Genomic DNA, 22,390 nt, shown 5'->3' with positions numbered 1-22,390 from the left:
GTTTTGGGTTGTCGTGTTTTCATTGTCATTTGTCTCTAGGTATTTTTTTATTTCCTCTTTGATTTCTTCAGTGATCTCTTGGTTATTTAGTAACGTATTGTTTAGCCTCCATGTGTTTGTCTTTTTTACGTTTTTTTCCCTGTAATTCATTTCTAATCTCATAGCGTTGTGGTCAGAAAAGATGCTTGATATGATTTCAATTTTCTTAAATTTACCAAGGCTTGATTTGTGACCCAAGATGTGATCTATCCTGGAGAATGTTCCGTGCGCACTTGAGAAGAACGTGTAATCTGCTGTTTTTGGATGGAATGTCCTATATATATCAATTAAATCTATCTGGTCTATTGTGTCATTTAAAGCTTCTGTTTCCTTATTTATTTTCATTTTGGATGATCTGTCCATTGGTGTAAGTGAGGTGTTAAAGTCCCCCACTATTATTGTGTTACTGTCGATTTCCTCTTTTATAGCTGTTAGCAGTTGCCTTATGTATTGAGGTGCTCCTATGTTGGGTGCATATATATTTATAATTGTTATATCTTCTTCTTGGGTTGATCCCTGGATCATTATGTAGTGTCCTTCCTTGTCTCTTGTAACATTCTTTACTTTAAAGCCTATTTTATCTGATATGAGGATAGCTACTCCAGCTTTCTTTTGATTTCCATTTGCATGGAATATCTTTTTCCATCCCCTCACTTTCAGTCTGTATGTGTCCCTAGGTCTAAAGTGGGTCTCTTGTAGACAGCATATATATGGGTCTTGTTTTTGTATCCATTCAGCCAGTCTGTGTCTTTTGGTTGGGGCATTTAATCCATTCACGTTTAAGGTAATTATCGATATGTATGTTCCTATGACCATTTTCTTAACTGTTTTGGGTTTGTTTTTGTAGGTCCTTTTCTTCTCTTGTGTTTCCCACTTAGAGAAGTTCCTTTAGCATTTGTTGTAGAGCTGGTTTGGTGGTGCTGAATTCTCTTAGCTTTTGCTTGTCTCTAAAGCTTTTGATTTCTCCATCAAATCTAAATGAGATCCTTGCCGGGTAGAGTAATCTTGGTTGTAGGTTCTTCCCTTTCATCACTTTAAGTATATCATGCCACTCCCTTCTGGCTTGCAGAGTTTCTGCTGAGAAATCAGCTGTTAACCTTATGGGAGTTCCCTTGTATGTTATTTGTTGTTTTTCCCTTGCTGCTTTCAATAATTTTTCTTTGTCTTTAATTTTTTGCCACTTTGATTACTATGTGTCTCGGCGTGTTTCTCCTTGGGTTTATTCTGTATGGGACTCTCTGCGCTTCCTGGACTTGGGTGGCTATTTCCTTTCCCATGTTAGGGAAGTTTCCGACTATAATCTCTTCAAATATTTTCTCTGGTCCTTTCTCTCTCTCTTCTCCTTTTGGGACCCCTATAATGCGAATGTTGTTGCGTTTAATCTTGTCCCAGAGGTCTCATAGGCTGTCTTCATTTCTTTTCATTCTTTTTTCTTTAGTCTGTTCTGCAGCAGTGAATTCCACCATTCTGTCTTCCAGGTCACTTATCCGTTCTTCTGCCTCAGTTATTCTGCTATTGATTCCTTCTAGTGTAGTTTTCATTTCAGTTATTGTATTGGTCATCTCTGTTTGTTTGTTCTTTAATTCTTCTAGGTCTTTGTTAATCATTTCTTGCATCTTCTCAATCTTTGCCTCCATTCTTATTCCGAGGTCCTGGATCATCTTCACTATCATTATTCTGAATTCTTTTTCTGGAAGGTTGCCTATCTCCACTTCATTTAGTTGTTTTTCTGGGGTTTTTTCTTGTTCCTTCATCTGGTACATAGCCCTCTGCCTTTTCATCTTCTCTATCTTCCTGTAACTGTCTGTAAAGCCTTTTATGGTATAAATTATGTTTAGAGAAATTTTTCTACTTGAAACAATCATTTATAAAAATTTAATAGCATATAATAAAAATACAATAAATTTACCTCTATACATTTTTAACATGCACATTAAAAAATTGAATGAGATCAAGAAATTTCCAGGGTAAATAATAACACTATAAGAATGTTTGCTTTCTTTTAATAAGGTCTTTTATTTCATATTCTCTGTATCAATTTTATTCATATTCTGTTCAGTGTATAATATATGTTAATTTAAAAAGCCACATTATAAAATCTTTCTTTAAAAAAAAGGCATATATTTACAAGTATATATACTGAAATATCTGGGAAGATGAGAGTAAATTTCTTTATTTTCCCCCAACTTTATTGGGGAATAATTGATAAATATAATTGTATTATATTAAAGTATATAACATAATGATTTGATATTGTAGAAGGGTTACCAAGATCAAGATAATTAACATATCCATTACCTCACATTGTTAACATTTTTTTATGGTGAGAATGCTTAAGGTCTACTCTTAGCAACTTTAAGATATTCAGTACTGTACGATTAACTGTAGTTACTGTACTATACATTAAATCCTCAGAACTTTTTTTTTTTAATTAATTAATTAATTTATTTATGGCTGTGTTAGGTCTTCGTTTCTGTGCGAGGGCTTTCTCTAGTTGCGGCAAGTGGGGGCCACTCTTCATCGCGGTGCGTGGGCCTCTCATTATCGCGGCCTCTCTTGTTGCGGAGCACAGGCTCCAGACGCGCAGGCTCAGTAATTTTGGCTCACGGGCCTAGTTGCTCCGCGGCATGTGGGATCTTCCCAGACCAGGGCTCGAACCCGTGTCCCCTGCATTGGCAGGCAGATTCTCAACCACTGCGCCACCAGTGAAGCCCCAGAACTTATTATTTTTATAACTGAAAATTTGTACCCTTTGACCTACATCTCCTCAGTTCACTAGACCCCAGACCCTGGCAACCACTATTCTGTTTCTATAAAATCAGCTTTTTTTACTTTTCCACATATAAGTGATACCATACAATATTTGTCTTTGTCTGGCTTATTTCACTTAGCGTAATGCACTCCAGGTTCTTTCATGTTGTCATGAATGGCAGGATTTTCTTCTTTTCTATGGCTGAATAATATTCCATTGTGTATATGTGTACACCACAGTTTCTTTATCTGTTCATCTTTCGAAAGGCATGTGGGCTGTTCTATATCTTGGCTATTGTAAATAATACTGCAGTGAACATGGGTGTGCAGGTATCTCTTTGAGATACTGATTTCATTTCCTTCTGATATATACCTAGGAGTGGTATTATATGGTAGTTCTATTTTTAATTTTTGAGGAACCTTCATACTGTTTTCCATAATGGCTGTATCAGTTTACATTCCCACCAATAGTGTATAAGGGTTCCCTTTTTTCCACATCCTCGCCAACATCTGTTCTCTCTTGTCTTTTTAAAAATAGCCATCCTAACAAATGTGAGGTGATATTTCATTGTGGTTTTGATTTGCATTTTCCTGATGATTACCAATGTTGAATACCTTTTCATGTTCCTGTTGGCCACTTGTATGTCTTTGGAAAAATGTCTATTCAGATCCTTTGCCCATTTATAAATTTAGTTAGTTAGTTTTGCTATTGGGGGTATAAGTTCCTTGTATATTTTGGATATTAACGCCTAATCAGATATATGGTTTGCAAATATTTTTTTCCATTCTGTAAGTTATCTTTTCACTTTATTGATGGTTTCATTTGCTGTGCAGAAGCTTTTAGTTTATGTAGTGCCACTTGTTTATATTTTTGTTATTGCTTCTGCTTTAGGTATGATTTCCAAAAAAATCATTACCAAGACCCATGTTAAGGAGCCTTTTCCTATGTTTTCTTCTAGGAGTTTTATGGTTTCAGGTCTTTATATTAAGCCTTTGATCCATTTCAAGTTAATTGTTATGAGTGGTATAAAATAGGGGTCCAGTCTCATTCTTTTGCACATGGATATCCAGTTTTCTCAACATTGTGTGTGTGTTCTTGGACCCTTGTCAAAGATTAGTTGACTGTATGCGTGGGTTTATGTCTAGGCTTTATTCTAATGCACTGGTCTGTGTGCCTGTTTTTACGTCAGTACCTTACTGTCAGTACCATATTTTGATTACTGAAGCTTTATAATAAAGCTTGAAATCAGGAAGTGTGACGCCTCCAGCTTTGTTCTTCTTTCTCAAGATTGCTTTGGCTCTTTGGGTTTTTTTGTGGTTCCATTCAAATTTTAGGATAGTTTTTTTCTATTTCTGAGAAAAACACCACTGGAATTTTGCATTCAGTTGCATTGAATCTGTAGACCACTGTGGTAGTGTGAACAATTGAACAATATTAATTCTTCCCCATCTATGACATGGAATATCTTTCTATTTATTTGTGTCTTCAGCTACATTCACTAGTGTTTTCTAGTTTTCAGCATATAAGTCTTATCCTTGGTTAAATTTATTCCTAAGTATTTTATTGATTTTGATGCTGTTGTAAATGGGATAGCTTTCTTAATTTCTCTTTGTGATAGTTTATTGTTGGCGTATAGAAATGCAGCTGATTTTTGTATGTTGATTTTGCATCCTGCAGCTTTACTGAATTCATTTATGAGTTCTGACATTTTTTTTTTTGGTGGAATTTTAGGATTTTCTATATATAAGATCATGTCATGTACAAACAGAAATAATTTTACTTCTTCCTTTCAGATTTGGATGCCTTTTATTTCTTTTTCTTGCCTAATTGCTGTGGTAGGGCTTCCAGTACTGTGTTGAATAGAAATGGCAGTTGTGAGCATCCTTATCTTGTTCCTGACTTTAGAGGAAAGGATATTAACTTTTTATCTTTTGAGTATGGTGTTAGCTTTGGGCTTGTCATATATGGTGTTTATTATGTTGAGATACATCCCTTCTATACCTAATTTGTTGAGCAAAGTAGATGTCTTGAGTGATAAATTACAGATGGTTTTTATAAATCTTTTTGCTTATCTATGTCTTCTCATTTTTCTATCAGAACATATATTATTTGTATGTTTATACATATTGATTCATGACTTGAATTTTTAAGAAATCGATTTATAGTTAACAGAGCATATATAACTTTGGTTCTGTACATTAGGATTGTAAATGATTGATAGTTAAGTGTACGTGAAAAGCTGACCTATTAAAAATTACTTTGAAATAACAATGTTAATATATTTTGGATAAACTTTCAGCAGTAGATTTTGTATCACTTTAGCATTATTGTTTAAGTTTTAGGATGCACCATTAGTTTGACATATTTTGAGCTATTTTCTTTATTTCCTACAGATTCTAATAGCCACTATTACCCATCTTTTGCCAAGTACAGAAGCTTCATCTTATGAACTGGATAAGAGGGTAATTTAAATTTTTTAATATTTAATATGTGGTTATCTAGTAAGATACTTATATTTTAAAACTGTGAAGGTATATCTATTTACATGGGAAACATTAATTAATCTTGTGTTTAAAATAATTTGAAATATAGCTTTCCATTATTTAAGTGTAACTAAATCACATTTTAGTTTATATCTCAAGTTAATCATGGTTATCTGATAAAGTCTTTGAATTTTAGGGTTGTAAGGAACCTGGGAGGATATTCTGTCCATTTATAATTTTTTACTTGTTATGGTCTTGTTTATGCCTGAAAATAACTGAGAATAGGTCCAGAAACATAATTACAGCTGCAGAGTTCTGTAAATAATGGGCAGAACATATGTAATAAAACATACTTGATATTTCAACACAATATGATTAAGAAGTGGTAACACTGAGATTTCTTGTTGGCATTGTCAACACATGAGTTCTGTTAAACTGTGAGAATATATGAGATCACTTAAGGTGAAGCCGTAGAGTAAGAAGTGTTAGCAAAGTATAACACCTTGAAGATAGCAGTTAAAGAACAGGCAGAGAGGGGGGTCACCAACGTAGTGACATAGAAGGCTGCTGAATTTTCCTCCTCCCTTGGACCCATGGAAGATACAGCTACACATGGAGCAATTCCCTCTGAGAGAAATCCAGAAACTAGTCAGGTGACCTCTACACATCAAGTGACTAAGAAAATACCCACATCAAAAATAGGTAGGAAAGGCTGCAACACACTCTTGCCTTAAACACCACCCTAGCAGAGCTCCGTACAGTCAGGAGGAAGCCCCCAATTCCCACCTTCTCTCTGAGGAGAGAAGGGTTTAGCCCATACGTCTAGCACCCCACCTTTTAAGCCTGCCACCCAAGGATAGGTCCCCAAATCACCTGGCTCTGAAAGCCAAAGGGGCTTGCGTTCACAACTCCCATAGAACTATATGAGACAAAGAAGCAGTTGTTAACAGGCACGTTGCTGTTTATATTCCGTTTTAGAGATTTTTTTTCCCCATCCCTGTTGTTTTTATTTATTTATTTGTCTGTGGTTTATCCATCCTTCGTTTATTTTTGTACAGAGGAGCAGATACATCTGTATTTTCTTTTTTCTTCTTGTTTGTTACACAAAAGTATAGTAGTCTAGATATTCATTGGTACTTTCGGTTTTTCACTTGACAGTATATTCTGGAAATTCACAATAAATAAATTCATAGAGGTCTTCCATGTTCTTTTTTGTAGCTGTGTAGTATTAGTACTCCATTGAAGGAGTGCACCATAATTTATAAATTTCATAATTTATTCCAGTCATTCTTCTATGTATGGACATAGAGATTATTTTCAGAATTTTGCAGTTACAAGCAATGCTGCAGTGACTAACTTTATGTCTGTATATTTTTACATTGTTGGAATGTGTCTTCAGGGTGTATTCCTAGAAGTGGAATTGCTGGGTCAAAAGGTAAACAGATAATGTAATTATGTTAAATATTGGCATTCCCACAAGCATACACTATGAGAGTATGTTTCCCCAGAGCCTAACCACAGAGTATGACATATTTTTAAATTTTTGCCAATTTGATAGGGGAACAATAGTATTTCAGTGTAGTTTTCATTTACCTTTCTCTTTTTATAAGTGAAGTTGAATATCTTCTCATATTTATTAATGGCCTAATTTTTTACTTTATTTTTGTGAATTGTCCATTCATATGTTTTTACATTTTCAGTCATATTTTGGTATTTTTCCCTCATATGTTTACATATTAGGGAGTTTTTTATGTAAGTCAGTTAATCAATCTTTTACTTCATTAGGTATCTAGATTTTGAGCCATAGGTAGAAAACCTTTTCATGTTTTCTTCTAGTACTTATACAGCTTCATTGTTTACACTTTTACCCCTCATCCATTTGAAGTTTATTTTCTGTGTTTTGAGATAAGGATCTAATTTTTGTTGTTTTTCTAAATGGATAACCAGATTTCTGAGTTCCCTTTATTAAAAAGTTCCTCTTTGCCCCTTAATGAATAATCAAGTTCCATAATTACTTGGGTCTGTTTCTTAACTTTCTATACTAGCAGTTTTCAAACTCTTTTGGTGACAAAATCATTTTACTATTGATAAACATTTTTAAAGATCTCAACTTTTGTTAATGTGGACTATATTTTGTCTTCTTGACCTGTCTTGTACTGAGAGTGGTGTGTTAAAGTCTTCTATTAATATTTCTATATTTCCTTGCATCTACTGTAGTTTTTCCTTTGTAGTCACTGTTATTTTATACATAGATATTCATAACTGTTTTATCTTCATTTTGAATTATAGCTTTAACATTAATGCTTTTTGGTTTGAATTCTAATTTACCTGGTGTACCTTTTTCCATCTCTTTAGTTTTAGCCTTTCTGAATCTTTTTGTTTAACTATATCTCTTGAATACAACACATACTTGGGTCTTGCTTTGTGAGCCAAATTGAAAATCTTTTTCTTTTATTAGGCAAGTTAAACCCATTTTTATGATATATTGTATTTTTTGTCTTACCTCTGTCATTTTATTTTATGATTATTATGCATATTATATTTTCTGTGTTTCTTTCTCTGCATGATGTATTTCCTTTGTTCTTCTTAAAATTCTTTTGGTATTCAGGAAACTTTGTACTTTTTTCTTGTAGTTACCTTTATATGTATACTTTTTTTAATGTCTTTGTTCCCTTGCTTTCTTAACCTGTTATACTATATGGTTTGTGATTATTTAATGGTATCCTTTATCTCCCATATGTTGCCTATATGTTAATAAGTGAGCTTATGTTACTTCTCTCTCTTCACCTTCATTTTTAGTTCCTTTATGTCTGCACGTAACATTTAGCATATGTCATATAACAAATGATTCTTCTACACTCATTCTACATTTTTAAAAAATCTTAGATCCATAACTAAATATATCAGATACTCACTGTTAGACTTTTTACTGAAGTTCCTCAGTCAACTTCTTGGTTAAATGAAGTTCATCTTTATTCTTCAAGATGGGCTCATGAATGCAGAATTCCCTGAGCTCTTACATATATAAAATTTTTTCTGTAACAACAAGATACTTGAAAAGTAGCTTGGCTAGATATGGAATCCTTGGTTCACACTTATTTTCCTTGAGGTTTTTCTTTTTTTTTTAATGTTGCCTTGCTTGTATACTGTTTTTGAGAAATCTGATGCCATTTTTATTCTCTTGTCCTTGTAAGTTATTTCATCTTTTTTCCTGGAGGCTCTAAGGAGATACACACACACACACACACACATGCACGCACATATATATTTCTTTTTTTAGATCTTACTTTTCAAGTTTTACCAGGATATGTATTAGAGTTGATTATTGCAGGTCAGTTTGTCCTGGATCTGGTAGGCCTTGTCAATATGTAGATTTTGGGGACTCCACATTTAAGTGAATAGGATATTCTTTTTCTGTCTTCCATTTCAGTCATTTCTCTCTGACATTTTTTACCTTTTTCTTTGTCTCACTTTTGTTCTCTTTATTCAATGCCCCTTATTAAATTTATTTTTATATTTTTCAAACTTATTTTTCCTTAGGCATCTTATAACTTGGGCTTCATTTCTAATATCATTTTATCGTTTTTTAGTTTTCTTTCCTGACTTGAATCAGTTCTTCCCTTTTTGGTCTATTTCATCTTAGTTTTTTAAATTCCTGATTTAAGATGGGATTTTCCTTGTTGTTGCCTATACCTAAATGCTTATTTGACAATATTTAATTTAGATTAGAAGGTTGTGTTATAGTTTTCTTCTGCTTCATTATTGGTTTTGGTGGGCAGGAATTTTCATCAGCTGAATTTCTTAAGATTCTCATTTTCTGTTTTCTATTTATAGTAGTTTTGTATAGATGAAGACTGTGTCTGCCTTTCTGTGGACAAGGTTGGTGGCTTGGGGTGGTTTATAAGATTCCTATTTCAAGAGCTCCCTCTTCTGGCAGTTTAACAAAGTATAGTGTTTTTATTGGATGACACTAAGGTGGGAGAAGAATTACAGAACCATCAGTTTTAAAAAATTGTAAAAATCTTGCAAGGTCCTAAATTTCTCTTTTGATTTTTCTTTTCACATTATGTTTTCCACAAGGTGTTTCTCCATTCCCTTTTAACATTTTTCTCCCCCAAAGTATTACCTTTCCTGCAGTACTTTTAAATACTTTCCTTCTACTCAGTACTCTTATCTACCAGTATATGTTTTTCATTATTCTCACACTTAGGGTAGACCTTTTTTTTGGGCTTGGTTTTTTGGTTTGTACCTAGTTCCTTTCTCTCTTTTACAGCTTACCCAAACGACCCTCACTCTTCATGAAAGCTTGCAGTGGGAGAATGGGTAAAAGCTTGTTGGATTTGCTGTGTGTATTTTCTACTCACAGATAATTGAATTTTAAATGTTCTGTTTTTGAGGATGTGGGCTTTGTGATATTTTATTGGTTCTTTTTGTTCTTTATTGTTCTTTTGGAGGGTGTGTTGGGAGATTTAGGCCAGCATTACTCTTTGAGTTAGAGAGTTGGTCTTTGATTCTAAAGATCAGTGGATCTCTTATTGCTACTTGATTGACACTTTTATGGTACTAATTGTGATTCTTTATTCAATAAAATGGACCACAGAGATACTGCTGTTTTACTCTACATTTTGGATAACAGTGTTTTGTTTATATCATCCATCAGTTTAAACGTGTCCAGTAGAAAGATTCATTTAATGTAATTAGTAACAGTATCAGAAAGTGGTTAAGATAGTCTTTCTGGCAGGTTGCTCAGTGAGGTGTTAAATTAGACAAGAAATGTGGAAATGATTGTAATACATATGAACTAAAGCCTTTCATTTGTGTTCCATTTCTTTTGCATTACGTAAGAATAGCTAATTGATGTCTGTTGTCTTTTAAGCTCAGTGTTTTTATGTTTGTTTAAAAATAATTTGGGGGCTTTCCTGGTGACACAGTGGTTAAGAATCCGCCTACCAATGCAGGGGACACGGGTTCGATCCCTGGTGTGGGAAGATCCCACGTGCCGTGGAGCAACTAAGCCCGTGTGCCACAACTACTGAGCCTGTGCTCTAGAGCCCGTGAGTCACAACTACTGAAGCCCACGTGCCTAGAGCCCATGCTCCACAACAAGAGAAGCCACCGCAATGAGAAGCCCGCATACCACAACGAAGAGTAGCCCCTGCTCACCACAACTAGAGAAAGCCCATGTGCAGCAATGAAGACCCAACATAGCCAAAAATTAATTAATTAATTTAAAAATAATAATAATAATTTTAACGTTCCTGTTTTTATTATGCTTAAGGTTTCATTGTGCTTGCCCTAAAATATAAGGGAGAAACCCACAGTAATGTTCATATACATCTTAAAATCATTTAGGTCTAGGTAAATATTAATGGTGAAACTTAGTTCATAGTTCCTGAAATACATTTTGGAAAACAAAAGATAAGTTGGTGAATTTCTGTTAAGTATTAAACTCTTATTTCATGAGTTTACAATAATAATGATCTTTTTTGTTGTTGTTTCAGTTGGTGGTATCCTTACTTCTGTGCCTTCTGGACTGGATCATGGCCTTACCTCTAAAGACACTGCTCCAACCAGTCCATGCTACAGGAGCAGAAAATGATAAAATAGAAAAATCTGTCCTCAACTGTATTTATAAGGTAAACTTCTTTGCGTTATTATTTATTTGGTAACCAAGGGTTTTTAAAACCTAAAGAAATAACATTTCTTAGTATTACATTTTCATTGTTTTATAGCTAGGTATTTATTTTTAATAAATTTATTTATTTATTTATTTATTTTTGGCTGTGTTGGGTCTTCCGTTGGGTCTTCGTTGCTGTGCTTGGGCTTTCTCTAGTTGCGGCGAGCAGGGGCTACTCTTAGTTGCGGTGTGTGGGCTTCTCATTGTGGTGACTTCTCTTGTTGCAGAGCACGGGCTCTAGGCGTGCGGACTTCAGTAGTTGTGGCACACGGGCTCAGTATTTGTGGCTTGCAGGCTCTAGAGTGCAGGCTCAGTAGTTGTGGCGCACGGGCTTAGTTGCTCCGTGGCATGTGGGATCTTCCTGGACCAGGGGTCGAACCCGTGTCTCCTGCATTGGCAGGCGGATTCTTAACCACTGCACCACCAGGGAAACCCTGAGCTAGGTATTTTCTAAGAACATAGATTTATCTTACGGTACCGAGGGATAATTAAAAAGTTACTTCTTACAAGACACTGTTGTTTCATTGCAAAATTTTGAAAGAAGTCTTTGTTGAATATGAGAATCATTAGTTAAATTTTGCTCATTCTTCTTTTTTAGATTAAATTTTACCTTGATTGAAGAGCTAAGTGTTTAAATATTTAAAATTTTTGTCACGTACTTGTATTAGCAGTTGACTTGTTTTCTCCTTTTTCTTTCTTTATTTATTTTCACTTAAAAGGAAAACTTGGTATGTTTTTTCCCCTGTATTTTCAGGTATTACATGGGTGTGTTTATGGATCTCAGTGTTTTAGCAATCCAAGGTATTTTCCATTAAGCCTCTCTGATTTGGCATCTGTAGATTATGATCCTTTTATGCATTTGGAAAGCCTAAAAGAGCCTGAACCTCTGCACTCTCCTGATTCGGAACGATCTTCTAAACTCCAGCCAGTAACAGAAGGTAAAATGAATTCTCTTCAGGACAGTATTGTTGCTTGGGTTCTCCCAAGGTATGATTTGAGGCCTGGGTAGAAATACTGGAGGATAATATATCTTACTTTGTAATTGTTTACCTTGACATGTATGTTATAGCTAAGTTCATTTTTAGTTTAAGAAACAACTTAAGATACACAATTCCTAAGATTATATGTGATGACATACCCTTTATACTTCTAAGTTATTCTGATAAGTTCTTTAACCACACTGTTTTTACATTCAGAGAGTTTACTCTCTGATATAAGGGAAAGATGTAAACAAATAACCTTATGATATGAGTACATATAAAAACAAAAGTACATTCAAGATACAGGGGTAGCCCAGAGGAACCCAGCAATTACTGAAGGGTTTTAAGGAGGTGATATACATCAGGGGTCCCCAACCCCCGGGCCACAGACTGGTACCGGTCTGCGGCCTGTTAGGAACTAGGCTGCGCAGCAGGAGGTGAGCGGCGGGTGAGCAAGCGAAGCTTCATCTGCTGCTCCCCATCACTCCCATTACCACCTGAACCATCCTTCCCCACCCCACCCCCCATCTGTGGGAAAGTTGTCTTTCATGAAACTGGTCCCTGGTGCCAGAAAGGTTGGGGCCCACTGATATACATGATAAAATTAGTATTAAGAGCACTTTGACAGTAGTATTTTACAGGAGTCAGCAAACTATGGCCCATGCCTGCCACCTGTTTCTATAAATAAAGTTTTATTGAGACACATCCATGCTCTTCATTTATGTGTCATTATGGCTGCTTTTGTGTAGTAATAGTAGTGTTGAGTAGTTGGGACAGAGATAGCATGGCCCATAAAGCTGAAGATAATTTACTCTCTGTCCCCTTGCAGAAAAAGTTTGCTGATCTCTAGTATGTTAGATTGATTTTAGGGTGGTTAACTCAGGATCAGAGAGACCAATCATGATGCTGTTGCAATAGGCCAAGCAAGAGTTGCTAAAGGGTTAAATTGGTTATATTTTCCCTAAGCTAGACTAAGAATATGAGAAAGTTTAGAGGATTAGGAGGGAAAATCAGGAGGGCAGTATTGGAAATGGTTTAGCTTAGAGTGCCTGTTGTATATTCATATGAAGAGATCTAGTGGACAATTGATTGTACATGCAGATCTAGGTCTTAGCAGAGGGGTCTTTGTTAGGAATATGTATTTACATGGGTGTGTGTATTCTGAGAAGAAAAAGTTGGAAAGGAAGGAAAACCAGGAGAGAGTAGTTTCTCAGAAACAAAGAGAAGAGAAAGATTTTTTTAAAGACTGGCCAATGGTATTAAATGATAGAGATATCAAGTACAAAAAGACTGACGAATATATCTACTTTAGTTTCAGCAGAAAAGTAGGAGACAGAAGTGGATGGCTGTGGGTTGAAGAGCAAGCAGAAGTTAAGGAAGTAGAGCCATGTGTCAAAAGTGCTCTTTAAAAAAGCTTGACTTTTTTATTTTAAAAAAGCAAAGAAAAATGATAAAACAATAGATAAGTTAAAAGATTATTCAGGATTAAAGGAGTTCTAAAGACAGAGTTAAACTCAATGATAAGCTGAGAAGGAAGGTAGTAAGGGGATCATTAATAGAGTGAAGTTCCTGAGAGGTGAGCTGGAAAGATTAGGTGTTAATATTAGCCCTTCTTCTGCGACCAGAAAGAAGAAGGTGGAAGTAAATTAAGGGGACTGACAGAAGTTACTGAGGGCCCAGTAGAAAATGGAAACTGCAAAGTTTTGGTTGCACCAGTCAACATTCAGTAACGTGGATCTGGCAGATATACAAGGGAACAATGGCTTTCAGAATATTGATATATGGTTTAGTTATAGAATCTAGGGTTGGTAAGGATTGAACTGATGCTAGGAAATGGGTGATAAGCTGGAAGAAAGTAGAGGTGATGCAGTGAGTCAGAAAGTAGATGTGGTTGTTAATAACAAATTAGAACAGTGATTCTCAGCCTTGGCTGCATATTACAATACTGATGTCTGGTCCCATCCACAGAGATTTTGGTAATATTGATCTGGGATTGCTGGGATTTTTAAAACCTTGCAGGTGATTAATATGCAGCCAAGGTTGAGAACCACTGAGCATATCAGTATGTTAGGACAGTGGTTTATTAAATGAATTTTGAAGCAGTGGAAGCTCTTCAAATAAATTTCACAAGGAAGTCCACTTTGTAAAACTTCTTAAAGTAGAGCTGCAGCAGGGATTCTGCTGACTTCCCTCCCATTCATCTGCAACAGCCCTCTCCCAGGCTCTACAAAACAAAATTGGGAAATCACTAGACTAGGAGGTTGTGGTCAAAGAGTAAACTATCAAGGAAGAGTTTGATTTTTAAAGGCAGAATAGTTATAAATGATTAAAACGTTTAGGATGTGGCCGTGGTAATGGATTGAAGACATAGAATGCAAGTGAGGATATAAAGTTACACATCAAGGAAATAGGGCTAGGGTTTTGGGTTGACCACAAATAGCTGATAATTTGTCTAGAACACATACATACAAGTGAAATAGGAATATAGGAAAAATAATTCAGACAATAATTGATATAGGTGACTTATAATTATTTCTTTAGATTTGGCATAGTACAATACAGTGTTTATTTTACTTAAAGACAAAGTTATATGAAAATATTCTTTGCTTTTTGCATTTTTAAAGGTGTAAAATGATAAAGTTTGATTCAGGGCAAGATAGTGTATTTCTTAAACAGTGAAATAGTTTACTTATGTAAAGGGAAGTTTTAATGTATTTCATGCAAATTTACTGTGCCATTAACAGTCACTGTAAAAGACGGAAAGGTGTAAAGGTTTTAAACAGATGAGCTTTATATTGATACCAAATACTCTGTAGGGTGCTATTCTCTAAATGTATTAAAGTTGTTCCCTTTGGACTTTCTTAAAGGAATTAAGGACCAGATAAATGCAGAACCTTTTAGGAACAGCTGTGAGCTAGCAGCAGGTGATTCTGTGGTCTGTAGTGACTACATGCTGTGGGGTTTTTTTAATGTGGCAGAAATGGCTAATCATTGTGCCCTTGTCTAAGGCATGCTTCATCATCTTCAAGTACTTTTTTGGCCAAAGATTTCTAAACATAGAGTGTCCCTAATAAGCTCAGTATTGGATTGAACGAGTCTGATTTGAGAATTATTGGCAGGAGTAGCTGTAATTATTAAATTTACTAAAGAATAAAGCAAGGTAGTGAAGTTGGCTTTTTGTCAAATGGCAGTAGTCTTATTAGCAAAAAGTCATCATTTGCAGGGTCAGAGTGAAAGGAGGCTCCAAAGAATTCATTCTGTCTTAATTATAGTTTCACCTATACACATTATGCAAAGCTCATATTTAAAGCATTTGCCAAAATTAACTTCCTCTGCATGTTCTATTACAGTGTGGTGAATTGCAGCAGCTTTTTATGTCTTGCTGCTTTTGTATGCCATAATAATCAGTAATTACGGGTTTGCTGCAAATGCTGTAGGGTTTGTTTAATCTGACAATATGAAAAGACAACCTTGAATAGACTTTTTTAAATGAATGCTAGTTACACAAAGCCTTAGAAGCATCGATATCTTCATTTTGCATTTTCTCACAAGGCTGGTTATTTTAGAATTTCATTTTGAATTTCTACATTAGAGAATTTCATATGTTTTCTTTATATCTGAGATATATAGAAGAAAGATATGTATGTTCTGTAGCTTACGATTCAAAAAAAAATCTACATAAACCTAACTGCCAAATTAACAAATTGAGAGGTTTCTGTACCTTTATATAAATATATATATATCCTGAATTTAGAGAAGCAGCTTAGGAAAGAAAATGCTTCTACCTACTTCTGAAATCTAAATTTATTTTTTAAGTGTAATCAGTGAACTTCTGTGAACCCTCAAGTGCAAAATGAGAAGTATTGGCTAGATTATCTGCAAGGCCTCTTACAGTGTGAACACTCATTAAAATCTAAGCTATAATCAGAGAAGCAAAAGCAGGCACTAGATTCAAATCACCCCTCTGTTTCTCATCATTCAGTGGCATCTCTTTTTACTTTACCATAATAGGTCTTGAAAATGTAGGATTGAATTAAGGTTAATCATTCAGTGTTGTTATCTAGTGTTGAATAGCTCATTTTCAGAGCTAGCCATACTATCATCAAAGAACAGCTCAATGTAATTGGAACTTTTTAAGTAAACTGAAAAATGTTTATATATACATGTATGTAAAATAAAACTTGATTATGGAAGATTAGAAGTTTGACACTCAGTAACATTTCAAAATCAACCAAAGTCCACAGAAAACTGTTCTTTTTTATAGTTGGAATAATGGAGAAGATATTAATCGGTATTAATGGCATAGCAGCTGATTTGTTCCTGACTCTTTGCCTGTACCCAGTGGTGTTGGTTCTGAATCTTGAGGGCTACAGCCTCGAAAATATAACATTGTTCTTCTTTCTTGCCTCTTTTTAAGTAATCATATCAGCAGTGCACAACCTAGTTCCCTTATAAACTTTTTAAAGTTGAGTTTATTGAGGTATAATTTACATAAAATAAAATTTATCTTCCTTTGATGTGAGAATTTTACTGTATATTGATTGTGTTGGTGGTTACACAATTCTATATAGTTACTGAAATTCCTCACAAAGTACACTCGAAATTAAGGAATTTATTTTATGTAGGTAATACTTTGATCATCAGGACATTTTCAAATCTATATTTATTCTGGTAGCTAGGCCATAGTATTCCCAAATGATTAACTTTCAGAGCATAAACAATGCTCAGACAATATCACTGTGGTAGAACAATACAGAGACATGATTATTCTGTAACCTTGTATATAAGACAGACAAGAACACTATCAACACACACACAAACACACAACTGAACGTCCTCTCCTAACATGAATGATTAGTATGTCTTTACTAATGACAACTATCCTCCCACCTCCTAGATAAAAAGTATCAAGTTAACCCAGTTGTCCCCACTTCCTGACACCACTCATTACATAACTGGCTTCCACATCAACCCTCTATAGAATCACACTAGCAGCCTTTGGCTAGTGGGCTTGGACAAGTTATTGTCTATCTCCACTTCCTCCTTTCTCCCTTTACTCTCTTTCTGTATTCTTTGTTTTCCTTCCACCCTCCCCTCCTTTTTCCTCCTCCTTCAGGTCCTGACATTAGGCACCTTGCCTCTTCAGGCCTCTTACTACTATATTCTTTGAGTTTTCTCTTTTACCATTTCCTATGTTTGTTTGTTTGTTTTTTAAGTTACTCATATAGATATGCTCCTGATCTCTTTAATGCCTTAGAAAAATAAGCAGGCCATAAAATATTTTTTCCTTTAAAATAAAGTTTCCTCGGCATATGCTGGCTACACTGACTCACTGTTTAAATTGATCCTGACTCCTAAAGTTTAGTGAAAGATCACTTTTTTCTGACACTTTTACATCATCCATAAAAGCCATAATTAAATGACGTTTAAGGCATGCTGCAAACTATGTTTCTGAATCTTCTTATAATATAAGAAACTTATCAGTTGGATTTCATTGACTTTTTAATCTGGGTGCTAAGTGATTTCAAGTGATTTATAACACTTTTGAACCTTCTTTGAAGGTATGATGTACATTTAAGAGCCTCAGTTTAAATTATGAATCCATAAGCAAAAATTTCAAAAAGGGCTTTCTTATAAAAATGAACAAAACTTCATCAAAGAACAGTTTTCTTCTTCTTTGCTATCATTCTTGTAGTACATACTCTAAATTGAAAATATTAATATTTACTCAAATATTTGAATGTGATTTTGATAATGTGATGGAATCCCCATTTGTTGTCTAATGTTTCATTCTTATATGACTTCCTAGGAAGCAGCAGTATTCCCACTCACTTATTATATTTTTTATTTCTAGTGAAAACTCAAATGCAACAAGGATTAATCTCTATAGCTGCCCGCACTGTTATTACACATCTGGTAAATCACTTGGGCCATTATCCAATGAGTGGTGGTCCTGCTATGTTAACAAGTCAGGTGTGTGAAAATCACGACAATCATTACAGTGAAAGCACTGAACTTTCTCCTGAACTCTTTGAGAGTCCAAATATTCAGTTCTTTGTGTTGAACAATACAACCTTAGTGTCCTGTATCCAGATCAGATCTGAAGAGAGTATACCTGGAGGAGGTTTATCTGCTGGCCTTGCATCAGCCAATTCAAATGTCAGGATTATAGTACGTGATCTTTCTGGAAAATATTCATGGGATTCTGCCATCCTGTATGGACCACCTCTTGTAAGTGGTTTGTCAGAACCTACATCTCTTATACTTTCATTGTCTCACCAAGAGAAGCCAGAAGAGCCTTCTACATCTCATGAATGCTTAGAAGATATAACAGTTAAAGATGGGGTTTCCCTCCAGTTTAGAAGAAGATTTAGAGAAACTGTACCAACTTGGGATACAATAAGAGATGAAGAAGATGTTCTTGATGAGCTTTTGCAGTATTTAGGTGTAACTAGTCCTGAATGCTTACAGAGAACTGGAGTCTCACTTAATATTCCTGCTCCACAGCCTGTGTGCATTTCTGAAAAACAGGAAAATGATGTTATTAACGCTATCCTTAAGCAGCATACAGAGGAAAAAGAATTTGTTGAGAAACACTTTAATGACTTAAACATGAAAGCTGTGGAGCAAGATGAACCAACACCTCAGAAACCTCAGTCAGCATTTTATTATTGCAGATTGCTTCTTAGTATATTGGGAATGAATTCCTGGGACAAAAGGTAAGAATAAAGGAGAAACTTTTCATTTTTTAAAAAAATATTAGTCTTATTCATCTTATGATCAGCATTTTAGTCTCTGTTCTTTCCCTCGCTAAATTTTAACTTACCAATTAGTTCTTTGACCGGTGGGCAGATTTTCTTTTTTTTTTTTTTGAGTCTACTGAGTCATAGTCAGGTTTCAAGGTAATAAAAAGATAACTTAATGTAATAAATTAACTTTAACATTTTCATAATGACTAGTATAACTATCTGACTTAGAACTCATAGCTCATATAATTGAAAAAAATCTTGTTTTTTCCAACCTTCATGTAAGCTAATAGGAAAAACTGTTTTTTCTTATAACACTTCTAACACCAAATGTGTGAGTTTTTCACACCAAGCAGTTTCAACAATACCTGGAGTTAGCACAGACAAGTTAAGGGCTCAGACCAACAAGACTGCCCCCCCACTTTAGACATCAATTGCAGGTCTGGGTCACCCATACTTCTGGGCAACTGGCTGTAAATCAGGGGTTCCTACAACCCCCTTCTTGGGTTTGAAAATTAACTATAATGATTCGTAAAACATTTACTTATATTTATCAGTTTATTACAAAGGATAGTTAAAGGATACAGATGAACAGCCAGATGAAGAGGTACATAAGGTAAAGTTTGGAAGGATTCCAGGTTTGGAAATTTCTGTCCCTGTGGAGTTGCAGTGTGCCACCCTCCCAGCACATTGAATGTGTTCACCAACCTGGAGGCTCTCCAAATCCCATAATTTAGGGATTTTCATGGAGGTCTTATCATGTAGGCATGATTGATTATTAACTCAGTCTCCAGTTCCTCTCTCTCCCCAGATGTGGGGCCGAAAGTTTCAAGATTCTAATCATGGCTTGCTCTTTCTGGTGATGAGGCACCAGCCTGAAGTTATCCAGGACACCACCAAGAGTCACCTTATTAGAACAAAAGATGCTCTTATTACCCAAGAAATTCCAAAGGTTTTAGGAGGTCTGTGTAAGACTCTCCTGTCACCTCCAGCACTCAGGAAATTACAAGGGTTTTAGGACCTCTGTGTCAGGAACTGGGGACACAGCCCAAATGTATATTTCTTATTATGTCATGTAAGCCTAACTTTTTTTTTTAGACAAACAGCGATATGATCATTTCTTGTTTATATCAGAGAAATTAACTCAGGATTTAGCATCAAATCAAGAAAAGAATCTGGATTTCATTTTTTTTAATTTTGTTTTCTCTTATGCATATTTCAAAACCTCATTAAAAACTTGCAATACACACACAGAGTTTTGAAGTAAGTTAGGTAGGAGTTAAATGAAAAGGCATGAGACTTAAAGCAGAAGATCCAGGTTAGAGTCACTTAAACTTTGAGCCTCGGGTTACAGTCTGCAAATTGAGGAAATAACTCCCACCTCACATAATGGTAAGAATTAAATTAGATAATGTATATAAAATACTAAAATTGTACACTAATGTAAAGCATTATTAATATTTTTAAATATTAAAAATATTTTAAAATTTATCTTTAAAATTGATTTTTAAAATTTCGATGACACTAAAAGCTGTAGGGAAGTGGAAGAAGAAGCATATTGAATGTATTGTTTTTTGTTCAGTTTGTAGTAGAAGGGGAGCTCAGATATCACTGGATGAATAAATCTTAAAGTAATTCAAATGCATGTGAAGCACTGAATTGGAATTCTACTTGCTTACCTAGTGTTTATAATCTTACTTGGTTTAAACCCTTCCATTTATTAGAAGGGCGTATCCTCTGCCTTATGGGAAAGCCATGTTATGTCAGGAAAACAATTCGCCTTATGGTATGTCTACATACAGGTAATTGCCACTAATATAAATTCATTCTACTCTCTTTTGCTGTAGAATGGTCCATACATTGTCTCTTGAGAAAAATTAAAGATGGGAAGCTATATTTAACCACAGCAAGCACTGACTTCATGAATATAATTTATACATAATTTAGCACCTATATAATGTATTTGGTAAAATTTACACACTGCTTTGTAGTGTAAAAAAATACATATAATGTAAAACAAGAAAAAAAACAAATTCCATCTGGATTACACATCCTTATTTGGTAATGATTTAGATTTTGTGAATATTTTATTTCTCATGAGGAACAATTTTCTCACATATTTTTATGAAACTCTTGAGAAGGAACCTATAAGTATTTTTATCCATTTTCCTGAATATGAGTTTGGGAAACTCACAGCATCTGCAAGGAAACATTTAAGTGGCCAGTAGATTATGATCCACTAGCAGAAATGTATGAGGGCCTGGGTAGAAATAATGACATATATTCTTTACATTTTTTTTAGGGTCTGTTCTCCTTTGTGTTAGAAGTATGAAAAGGCAAGAAAAGTATAAGAATTGCATGAGTAGACTGGAAAGTATTTCCGGGACTGTCATGTCATTCACTGCAAACGTGATGAAAATGTTTATAAATCTCTCTATTTAGGAGGAGCTTTCATCTCCTGAAGAAAAATGAAAAACTACTTAGAGAACTTAGGAACTTGGACTCAAGACAGTGGTAAGTTGTTGGGAAATTTTCAGGTTTATCTCTGGCACCTGTCAGCTATTTCTCTGTTCATGTGTGAATAATACTGTATTGTTGAATTATAACTTTCTGAGCAGAAACTGTTTTTCATTTATATATACCTTAGAAATAACATTTTTAGAAAAACGTACAGCTGCATTTAAATGTTTGGTATCTTTGGATTGTTTATAAATAATAAACACTCGACTGGTGTTTTATACTTTTGTCTTCAGTTTTTTGCTTTTCCTGTTCCCACAGTCAGTTTGTCCACCCAGCTCTGATTCCGCTTACCTTTCTGTCCAGCAAACTCACATATTGTCAACCATTTTTAAAATGCCTTATCTTGCACCCTCAAAACTGTTCTTCTGCTTAAGTTTTTATATATATATATATATATATATATATTTCCATAACCATTTCTCTAATCAGAATCATTCCTAACATCTGCTTTCTCTACTCCTGGGCAGCAGTACATTACTAGAGAAAATTATCAAACCAGTGTGATATAGAGTTACTGTATATTCATGCACCTTTACTTTAACAATGCCATCTCTGCTGTTTGGCAAATTTTTTATCCCTTGTTCACTTTTACTTCTCAGAGTAATTGTTATAAACCACTTCTTTGTTCCTCAAGCCCGGCATTATAGTCAAAAGGTCATCTCTCCTCTAACCTCATAAGAATTCAGTTCAAAGGTTTGACCTATGTGAAAGACAATCTGCTAGAACAGTAGTTCTTAACCTTTCTTCTTCCTCCACACACTCACATTTTAACACAGGTTAGTCACATATGTTCATTAATTAAATCCAGTGATTCTGACGATTGGGAAACTAGTTTGTAACAGGCCATTCACCCTGCCATCACTATTCTACAGGAATGCAAAGTGAAGATGATTCAGACCTGTCCCACATCAAAACAAATAGGCCTTACATCTTTGTCTTTTAAAATTTTCTGTATTGAGCCATCTTCTCTTGCTCACTTTCCGCATCAGAAAAGCCTTTTTTTCTTTCTATACTTCTGCTTCCTACTTTCTCAGCCTGCTGTAGGATCTTCAAAAAGTTATCCCTTCTTTATCTTGTATTTCTACTTACTTCTCTTACCATAAGCATGTTTGTTATCTGCCTTTAAAACAAAACAAAACAAAACTTTCCTCAGTTACTATCCTTTCAAGCTATAGTACATCCCTTTCATGCCT

The 22,390-nt window shown here is 34.9% G+C and overlaps 1 protein-coding gene across 1 annotated transcript in view; it reads left to right on the top strand.

Annotated features, from left to right (window-relative positions):
• RALGAPA1 (Ral GTPase activating protein catalytic subunit alpha 1) overlaps window positions 1-22,390 on the top strand; it is a 224,228-nt gene that overhangs the window by 137,208 nt on the left and 64,630 nt on the right. The window contains 5 exon segments of the mRNA XM_036842171.1: window positions 5,185-5,253; window positions 10,776-10,910; window positions 11,706-11,889; window positions 17,786-18,650; window positions 21,120-21,191. Coding sequence (XP_036698066.1) covers window positions 5,185-5,253; window positions 10,776-10,910; window positions 11,706-11,889; window positions 17,786-18,650; window positions 21,120-21,191 — 1,325 coding nt within the window.

This window comes from Balaenoptera musculus, chromosome 2 (assembly GCF_009873245.2).
Source record: "Balaenoptera musculus isolate JJ_BM4_2016_0621 chromosome 2, mBalMus1.pri.v3, whole genome shotgun sequence".
Taxonomy (NCBI): domain Eukaryota; kingdom Metazoa; phylum Chordata; class Mammalia; order Artiodactyla; family Balaenopteridae; genus Balaenoptera; species Balaenoptera musculus.
The sequence above is the reverse complement of the archived record's forward strand: the minus strand, read 5'-3'. Positions and strand labels throughout refer to the sequence as shown.